This window comes from Sardina pilchardus, chromosome 17 (assembly GCF_963854185.1).
Source record: "Sardina pilchardus chromosome 17, fSarPil1.1, whole genome shotgun sequence".
In the NCBI taxonomy this organism is placed as follows: Eukaryota; Metazoa; Chordata; class Actinopteri; order Clupeiformes; family Clupeidae; genus Sardina; species Sardina pilchardus.
Window position 1 is genome coordinate 28,388,823 of NC_085010.1, and position 10,696 is coordinate 28,399,518.

The following is a 10,696-nucleotide window of genomic DNA, read 5'->3' on the forward strand; positions in this document are numbered from 1 at the left end:
TAGTCTTCTGAGAGACTGTATGCTTAAAGCCAGAGAAACTGACAGTTGGTGCCCAGGTGGCCGGCCACCTGGCGTAAGATTTTAATTGCTGCCGTGATGTCATAATGAGCAATGTTAAGTCTATGGGGGAAATTGTAATAGTTTTTAACTAATAGTTTAAAAAGTATAAAAGTTACAAAGTTGAAAAATACAAAGCCCACATCGCGTAAGTAAGACCTACGCGACACAATTTGAATGGAGTTTCTACGTTAAGCGGTTGAAGCTGAATTGCGTGCGTTAGAAGAAGAACTAGAAATGCAATTCCAAGGAATTACCAGTGCATGAAAATGCAAAAATAGATAGATAATGTAGATATGGTTACTAAGGTGTAGCTAGGGTAAACATGGTGGTTGCATAGTTTACAGAGAGTTGATAGTGTGAAGGTAGACAGTTAAAAGATGAAACATTCCAGTTCTAACTTAACTAATGATTTCTATTCATGTTAAAATGTTGATTAGCTAACTTAGCTAATGATTTCTAGCAGTTACGTTAAAAATGCTAATAATGTTAGCAATGCTAACTTTATTAACAATGCTAACCAGGTTGATTAGCTAACTTAACCGATGATTTCTAGCAGTAATGCTAAAAATGCTAACTATGCTAACAATGCTAAATTTGCTAACAATGCTAACCAGGTTGATTAGCTAACTTAGTTGATGATTTTTTGCAGTTATGCTAAAAATGCTAATTATGCTAACTATGCTAACCATGCTAACTAGCTAACTTGCTAGTGAGGACTTTTATTTTGAAACATTTGTTGCTAGGGTTTCCATGGTGGCCACTATCAGGAAACAAGAAGTTACTGCAGTATAATCATGTTGGTTGCTATGGAAACGGTCATAAACACTTAATTTGAATGGTTGCTATGTTGGTTGCTAGGTACATGGAGGTTTCATGTAGTTGACTGGAGGCATAGTGGATGATAACTGGCAGTTGGAATGGTTGAACAGTTCAATAGTTGAGTAGTTTCAATGGTTAAATTATTTAATAGTGTATTATTGCAGTGAGGACTTTTATTTTGAAATAGTTCTGGACAAAGGAAACAGTTAACAGGATATGTAGTCTTCTGAGAGACTGTATGCTTAAAGCCAGAGAAACTGACAGTTGGTGCCCAGGTGGCCGGCCACCTGGCGTAAGATTCTAATTGCTGCCGTGATGTCATAATGAGCAATGTTAAGTCTATGGGGAAATAGCTCAATGTTAAATCTATGGGGAAATCGTTTTTTAATTCATAGTTTAAAAAGTATAAAAGTTACAAAGTTGAAAAATACAAAGCACACATGGCATAAGCAAGACCTACGCAACAAAGTTTGAATGAAGTTTCTACGTTAAACGGTTCAAGCTGAATTGCATGCGTTAGAAGAAGAACTAGAAAGCAATTCCAAGGAATTACCAGTGCATGAAAATGCAAAAATAGATAGATAATGTAGATATGGTTACTAAGGTGTAGCTAGGGTAAACATGGTGGTTGCATAGTTTACAGAGAGTTGATAGTGTGAAGGTAGACGTTTTAAAGATGAAACGTTCCAGTTCTAACTTAACTAATGATTTCTATTCATGTTAAAATGTTGATTAGCTAACTTAGCTAATGATTTCTAGCAGTTACGCTAAAAATGCTTATTATGCTAGCAATGCTAACTTTACTAACAATGCTAACCAGGTTGATTAGCTAACTTAACCGATGATTTCTAGCAGTAATGTTAAAAATGCTAACTATGCTAACAATGCTAAATTTGCTAACAATGCTAACCAGGTTGATTAGCTAACTTAGTTGATGATTTTTTGCAGTTATACTAAAAATGCTAACTATGCTAACAATGCTAACTAGCTAACTTGCTAGTGAGGACTTTTATTTTGAAACATTTGTTGCTAGGGTATCCATGGTGGCCACTATCAGGAAACAAGAAGTTACTGCAGTATAATCATGTTGGTTGCTATGGAAACGGTCATAAACACTTAATTTTAATGGTTGCTATGTTGGTTGCTAGGTACATGGAGGTTTCATGTAGTTGACTGGAGGCATAGTGGATGATAACTGACAGTTGGAATGGTTGAACAGTTCAATAGTTGAGTAGTTTCAGTGGTTAAATGATTTAATAATGTATTATTGCAGTGAGGACCTTTATTTTGAAACAGTTGTGGACAGAGGAAGTAGTGAAACAGGATCTGTAGTCTTAATGAGATTGTATGCTTAAAGCCTGAGACAGAAGGTGCCTCTCATATAGCGTTTACGCGTCCTCTCTCGCTCCTCACTGATCTACATAAAGAATGATGGAGCGGCAACAATGGGATAGTCTAGCCCTTCTTCTATCTTTCTTTATGTAGATCATTGAGGATCGAGGAGCGAGGGAGGACATATAAACGCTGCTTGAGAGGGACCCACAGTAAATACTTAAAAAGTTGTATGTAGATAGTCTAATTAATGTTGATAGACAGAATGTTTAATGGATGTTGATAGGCAGATTGTTTAATAGATATTGATTGACAGTTTAATGGGTGGAGGAGTGAATGGTCTGAAGAAGATGAATGGATAGAAGGTTGGATGGAATGTGCCTTATATTCTTGTTAAGAGAGACACTGATACAGCTCTCTGAGAGTAGTTGATACAGGTGTAATCAATTTAACTGGCTAGTCTGAGACAGAGTAAATAATTTAAAAGTTGAATGTAGATAGTCTAATTAATGTTGATAGACAGAGAGTTTAATGGATGTTGATAGACAGATTGTTTAATAGATGTTGATAGACAGTTTAATGGGTGGATGAGTGAATGGTCTGAAGAAGATGAATGGATAGAATGTTGGATGGAATGTGCCTTATATTCTTGTAGAATGGAGAGACACAGCTCTCTACTGAGAGTAGTGGATACAGATACAGGTGTAATCAATTTAACTGGCTAGTCTTAAGAGAGCCAGCCTGAGACAGAGTAGATTGTTTAAAAGTTGAATGTAGAGCGTCTTATTGATGTTGATAGGCAGACTGTTTAGAATGGGTGGATGAGTGAATGGTTTGAAGAAGATGAATGGATATAAAGTTGGATGGAATTAGGAGAACTTATTTTGATACTGTTGTGCGCAGAGGATACAGGGGAACAGAATATGTAGTCTTCAGAGAGATTGTATTTTTAAAGCCAGAGAAACTGACAGTTGGTGCCCAGGTGGCCGGCCACCTGGCCTAAGATTCTAATTGCTGCCGTGATGTCACAATGAGCAATGTTAAGTCTATGGGGAAATAGCTCAATGTTAAATCTATGGGGAAATCGTTTTTTAATTCATTGTTTAAAAAGTATAAAAGTTACAAAGTTGAAAAATACAAAGCAGACATGGCATGAGCAAGACCTACGCAACAACGTTTGAATGAAGTTTCTACGTTAAACGGTTAAAGCTGAATTGGCTGCGTTAGAAGAAGAAGTTTAACTAGAAATGCAATTCCAAGGAATTACCAGTGCATGAAAATGCAAAAATAGATAGATAATGTAGATATGGTTATAGTTAGGTGTAGCTAGGGTAAACGTGGTGGTTGCATAGTTTACAGAGAGTTGATAGTGTGAAGGTAGACAGTTTAAAGCTGAAACATTCCAGTTCTAACGTAACTAATGATTTCTATTCATGTTAAAATGTTGATTAGCTAACTTAGCTAATGATTTCTAGCAGTTACGTTAAAAATGCTAATTATGCTAGCAATGCTAACTTTACTAACAATGCTAACTAGGTTGATTCGCTAACTTAACCGATGATTTCTAGCAGTAATGCTAAAAATGCTAACTATGCTAACAATGCTAAATTTGCTAACAATGCTAACCAGGTTGATTAGCTAACTTAGTTGATGATTAATTAGTTGTTGATCTAACTATGCTAACAATGCTAACTATGCTAACCATGCTAACTTGCTAGTGAGGACTTTTATTTTGAAACATTTGTTGCAAGGGTATCCATTGTGGCCACTAAGAAGTTACTGCAGTATAAGCATGTTGGTTGCTATGGAAACGGTCATAAACGCTTAAGTTTAATGGTTGCTATGTTGGTTGCTAGGTACATGGAGGTTTCATGTAGTTGACTGGAGTATTACAATACCTACTGGTATCATAATAAAAACGGGAGAAAACCGGGCGTTTCAGGTTACAAAATCGACAACTTTATTTATGGTTTGGAAACGAAGGGTAACGCCGCTCAAAGAAGTCTCCCCGAGTCCCCGGGAGAACAGGGCTTTTAAGATAAGCGGACACGCCTCCTAGGATTTCCCCAATCAGGAACGTCAGCGTCTGAACGGAGAAACACACAAAACAACCAGCAGGGGAAAACGGACGAACCTGCTGCTGTGTTCGTCACATCCCCCCCCTTACAAAAGTGACGAAGTCAACAGACACAAAATAAATTTACAAAACACCACATATAAACATATAGGCCTATAGACATAAATGTCAAACATATTACTACCACCCAACACCAACAAATAACACATCAGAAATATTATAATACTCATCCGGGCGTCCTTTTAACTCTGCGTGCACTCCCTCTTTTGTCTAAACCCGGGCCCTGGGAGACTAAAAGGTAAACACGTTAGAACACACGGAAAAGCATTCGGTGAATATTAAACAGGCGCGCGAGACAGAGCATCCGCCACTATGTTATTTGCGCCTTTGACGTGACGGACATCCAAATGATATGGTTGCAAGAATAATGACCATCGCATTAGACGTTGGTTGGGGTTTTGCAAAGAATTCAAAAACGTCAACGGATTATGGTCACTATACACCACAAGAGGGATTGCGTTCCCTCCTATATACACCTCGAAGTGCTGTAAACCCCAAATAAGTGCGAGCGCCTCCTTCTCGATAACAGCATACTTCAACTGATATGGAGTGAATTTTCGAGAGAAGAAAGAAACAGGCCGACGAACACCATTCTCATCCTCTTGTAAGAGCACTGCCCCAGCACCAACGTTACTCGCATCCACCTCAAGCTGAAAAGGCTTCGAAAAATGAGGAGCCATCAAGACCGGCGAGGTGGTGAGGAGTCGTTTGGCTGACTCAAACGCGTCCTGACAAGAGGCAGACCATTCAAACTTAGCTGAGGCCTTCAACAGACGAGTTAGTGGCTCCACAACCGTGGAGAAATCTCTACAGAAACACCGGTAGAAACCCATCATGCCCAGGAACCGCATAAGCTCCTTTTTGGTGGATGGCGGCGGATAGCGGTCAATCGCGTCAACCTTTGCACGCACAGGACGCACTTTACCCTGCCCTACCACCTTGCCGAGGTACGTCACTGTTGCCCGAGCAAAGTCACATTTTGCCAAGTTGACTGTTAGATTGGCTGCTGCTAGACGTGTAAATAGCGCCCTGATGTGTTTAACATGTTTTTCCCAGGTGTCGCTGTAACAAACGACGTCGTCCAAATAAACAGCACACCCGTCTAAACCCGAGACCACCCGATTCATCAGCCTCTGGAACGAGGCCGGGGCGTTACGAAGCCCGAAACTCATAACTTTGTAGGAGAACAACCCCTTAGGCGTTATGAAAGCGGACACCTCCCGAGCTCGGTCCGTTAAGGGGACCTGCCAGTACCCCTTAAGGAGGTCAAACTTACTGACGAAGCGTGCACCTCCGACCTGATCGACGCAGTCCTCGATTCGTGGCAAGGGGAACGAGTCTGGCTTAGTCTGAGCATTTACTTTACGGTAATCCGTGCAGAAACGGAACGTACCGTCAGGTTTGTTCACAAGAACACACGGAGACGCCCAGCTAGAGGAGGACGGCTCAGCGAGGTCATTCTCAAGGAGATACTGTACTTCAGCCTCCAGATGTTTCTGCTTGTCAACAGAGACCCGATAAAAACGTTGCCTGATGGGTACGGAGTCACCCACATCAATATCGTGCTGCATGAGTGATGTCTGAGACGGCCTGTCTGCAAACAAACATTTAAATTCATTAATGAGAACAATTAATTCTGAGCGCATTTCAATGGGCAAGTGGCCTAGCAGCTCTGGCAGTTTACGCAAAGACTCAGAGTTCTTCAAGCGCGCCAACAACACTGCATCATCGGGGCCACGCAGCTCTTCCCCCTCCAACACCAGCTCAGAGTTGACTGGAAGAGAATCAGAAACAACCGGAGCATCAGCCAGCAAAACAGGTAAGCCTTCAACATTCTCTCGCTCATAGTGGGCCTTTAATAAATTCACATGGCAAAGTTGCGTGGGCTTACGTCTATTTGGGGTCGAAATTACATAATTTTCATTAGACACCCGCCGCAGCACCTCATACGGACCATCAAATTTGGCTTGAAACGGGGAGCCGGCTACTGGTGACAAAGCTAGGACCCTGTCCCCAGTTTGAAACTCTCGTTGGACCGATCGACGGTCATAATACATTTTCATTTTTCCTTGGGCCTTCTCCAAATTTTCACGAGCGACACGACCTGCCTCATACAACCTCCGTTTAAAACCGTCAACATAGTCAGTTAGCTTTTTCGGAGGTTCAGCGGCAGCCCAATCATCGTGTAACGCAGCTAGCTGCCCACGCACAGAATGACCAAAGACAAGAGCATTTGGACTAAACCCAGTGCTCTCCTGAGTCACCTCTCTTGCGGCTAACAATAGCCACGGAAGCCCCTCTTCCCAATCACCAGCCAGTTCCACACAATATGCCCTAAGCAAAGATTTCAACGTCTGATGGAAGCGTTCCAACGCTCCCTGACTCTGCGGGTGATAGGCGGACGCCTGGTTATGCGTTATCTTTAGCAGACGCAACACCCCCCCGAAAATACGTGACGTGAAGTTTGAGCCCCTATCGGTCTGAATGACCTTAGGTATGCCGAAGAAGGAGATAAACTGAGTCAACGCCTTTACAACGGGTTTCACCTTGATTGAGCGAAGGGGATAGGCAGCCGGATAACGAGTCGTCTGGCACATGATGGTCAAAAGATAGGCATTACCAGATTTAGACTTGGGGAGGGGACCAACACAATCAATAATAAGGTGATCGAAAGGGTTACTTGCTACTGCAATGGGCGACAAGGGCACAGGCTTAATAGCCTGGTTTGGTTTTCCCGTCAGCTGACAAGTATGGCACGTACGAATGAATTTGGACACATCGCGCTTTATGCGTGGCCAGTAAAAGTACTGCATCAGATAATCATAGGTTTTCTTAACGCCAAGGTGCCCCATGTTATCATGCGCAGTTTTTAAAACAAGCGGCCGGACACTTTCCGGAATCACAATCTGCATCATTGGCTTCCCCACATAACGACCAAAGTGTGGTATCCACTTTCTAACGAGCACCTCACCATGCAGAAAATAGCCACTTTCTATTTTGTCTTTTTCAGGACTGACCCGATCAAACAAGGGTTGCAGGGAGGAGTCCTGTCTCTGTTCTTTTGCAAGCTCCTCCCGCGACAACGATGAGGGAAGCTTTTCCCAAGGGAGAGCAGACTCCAGGGTGCCAACTGCCTCCCCATCAGCATCCAACTCCTTTGCAGCGCGGTGAGCACTGCGCGTAACTACGCACGCAGAGAGGACATCAGGAGGGCCCTGCGCAACATCATGACGCTCCGTCGAGCGAGAGACCAGCGGCTGCACTGGGCTCTTCCACACATCGCCACCCGCTAGGTTGTTTCCTAGTATCACATCGACACCGTCCACCGGGAGAGAATGACAAACACCTAAAATGACATTTCCCTGCACAAGATCTGCTTGTAAATTGAGACTGTGTAGTGGGACGGAAAAGGTGCTCGGACCAAAGCCACGAATCAGAACATTTTCCCCCGTAGCAGAATTAGCACCAAACGGAAGAACGGAGCGCAAAATAAATGACTCTGAAGACCCAGTGTCTCTTAGGATTTTAACTGCCACCGTGTCTGTGTTCTCTGCCAAAGAAACAAAACCATCCGAAATAAAAGGCAAATAATGGCTTTGTATCAGTGTGTCGTTATTTAATGACTGTGTGCGTTGTTGTAACTCAATTATCGCAGGCCTAGCTGCCAATGCTGTGGGTCGAGCAGGCGCCCCCCGGTGCTTAAGCTTGGAACGCAAAAGTGGGCAGTCCGACTTCCAATGGCCCTTACCCAGGCAATAATTACAAACCAAGCTCGAGTCATATCCGCCAACGGGACGTCCATCTCCCCTAACAGGAGGCGGGGACTCACTGAAGTGAGCAGGCCTATAATCACTCCTCTGATGCCAGTCAGGTTTCCCTCGATTGTACATACGGGATTTATGGGTCAATTCATAATCGTCCGCCAACACTGCGGCCTCAGAAACCGAGAGTAAATCATGTTCATTAATGTAAGTTGCTAGCTGAACAGGTAAAGTGGTTGTGAACTGCTCTAACACCATTAAATTAAACAATGCATCGTAATCATCCACATCAGTAGCAGAACACCACCGCTGACACTGCAATTTCAATTCCTGCGCAAACTCAACATACGTTTGTTCAGAACGTCTTCTAAAATTCCTGAAGCGCTGTCTGTAAGCCTCGGGGACAAGTGAATACGCTTTCAGAACTGCAGTTTTAACTTTATGATAGTCACGGCTATCTTCAACTGAAAGTGCAGAATACACCCGTTGCGCCTTCCCCCTAAAAACACATTGCAACATAAGGGTGCGATCAGCATCTGGCCAACCCTGGGCATCAGCCACTCTCTCAAACAAACTGAAAAAAGAATCCAAGTCCCGCTCATTGAACTGCGGCACTAGCTTCAAGTTAGATGTTATGTTAGACTTACGAACTGGCGGAGAATCACCACCCGTATCAGGTGGCAATTTCCCCTCCACCATCAACTCCAAACGCTTGGCCTGAAATTCAAGTGTCGCTAGTGTGGTTTCTCTGTCGACCTTTTTACTCTCTAATTGCAGACGGAGCAATTCACGCTGCTGGTCATAAGTAAAAGAACTGCCGCCAGGTAGAGGTGAAAGCGGCACTTTATCAGCAGGGAGTACACCTTGCTCAATGAGGCTCAACTTAACAGAACCTTTCAAAGTATCTTTGTGTCTCTTAACCGAAGCAGGGAGTTCTATCCCATAGCGAATTGCCAACTGAACTAACTGGTCCTTGGTGAGGCTATCAAAAAGAACCACTGAGGGACATGCGTAAAATGTATCTAAGTCGGCCATAGTGCTTCAAAGACGAACAAACAAAAGCAATTATTCAAGTCGCCAGTATAAACAACAAAGTATCAGGGTCCTATGTGCGCAAACACGACATACAACAATTAAACTACGTAGCCACCAGTCCTAATGACCAAACAAAGGAAGTCCCACTAAATAATATAATTCTAAATAATTCGTAGACCTGTGTTCACACGGGTACCGCAGTGGGTACTTACGCACAAAAAGCCCAGAGGCACGGAAAACCCCAAATAGGAATAGGCCGAAACCTTGGAAGTGCCCCCGAGACAACTGCTCAAACCACGTACCCCGTGACTGCGCCGACGGAAAATACAAAAATTCGCGGGGAAAACAAAACAAATCGCAAAATCAAACGACTGAGTCCTACCAGGGAAACCTTTGTTCAGTCAAAAGAGAAATGCAAAATGTTACAGGCTACTTGCGTCCTAGTTGTCTTTGCAAAACGCACAGCGCGACAGGCTGACACACGATATATATTAGTTGGCACGCTATGACGAATACCTTTAAACCATATAAGTCAATTTCCCACATTTAACCAAAGCCAAAAAAAAATGTACGCCCAAAGGCAAACGCAACAACGCGTAGGAAAATATTTAACGAAGTTTCACCCTCAAAACAACGTCGGATGAAAAAAAAGTATAGCCTACTGCTATAATCAACAATCAAACTAATCGAAACTAAGGTGTACAAAACGACGGCCAAAAGAGAAAAAATAGGATGCCTTACCAGACGTAGGAGGTATCACCAAAGGCGATAGGCGACTACACAATAACGAAAAAATAAGCGAAATTTTAACTACAAACAATTATACGAAGCAATGTCTAACAAAGTCACAGGCTTAATCGACGAGCCCCCACTTATTACAATACCTACTGGTATCATAATAAAAACGGGAGAAAACCGGGCGTTTCAGGTTACAAAATCGACAACTTTATTTATGGTTTGGAAACGAAGGGTAACGCCGCTCAAAGAAGTCTCCCCGAGTCCCCGGGAGAACAGGGCTTTTAAGATAAGCGGACACGCCTCCTAGGATTTCCCCAATCAGGAACGTCAGCGTCTGAACGGAGAAACACACAAAACAACCAGCAGGGGAAAACGGACGAACCTGCTGCTGTGTTCGTCACAGGAGGCATAGTTGATGATAACTGACAGTTGGAATGGTTAAACAGTTAAATAGTTGAGTAGTTTCAATGGTTAAATGATTTAATAGTGTATTATTGCGGTGAGGACTTTTATTTTGAAACAGTTGTGGACAGAGGAAACAGTTAACAGGATATGTAGTCTTCAGAGAGATTGTATGCTTATAGCCAGAGAAACTGACAGTTGATACAGGTGTAATCAATTTAACTGGCTAGTCTTAAGAGAGCCAGAGTGTATATGCTTGAAGCCTGAGACAGAGTAAATAATTTAAAAGTTGAATGAAGTCTAATTAATGTTGATAGACAGAGAGTTTAATGGATGTTGATAGACAGTTTAATGGGTGGATGAGTGAATGGTCTGAAGAAGATGAATGGATAGAAAGTTGGATGGAATGTGC

General features: G+C 42.7%; 1 protein-coding gene across 1 annotated transcript in view; it reads right to left on the reverse strand.

Moving 5' to 3' along the window:
- The window catches only part of LOC134062039 (uncharacterized), a 42,037-nt gene extending 32,893 nt beyond the window's left edge, over positions 1-9,144 (reverse strand). Inside the window, exons 1-2 of the mRNA XM_062517910.1 lie at positions 8,757-9,144; positions 4,842-7,649 (exon numbers count right to left, since the gene is read on the reverse strand). Coding sequence (XP_062373894.1) covers positions 4,842-7,649; positions 8,757-9,144 — 3,196 coding nt within the window. The remainder of the gene's footprint in view (positions 1-4,841; positions 7,650-8,756) is intronic.
- Positions 9,145-10,696: the final 1,552 nt, after the last annotated feature.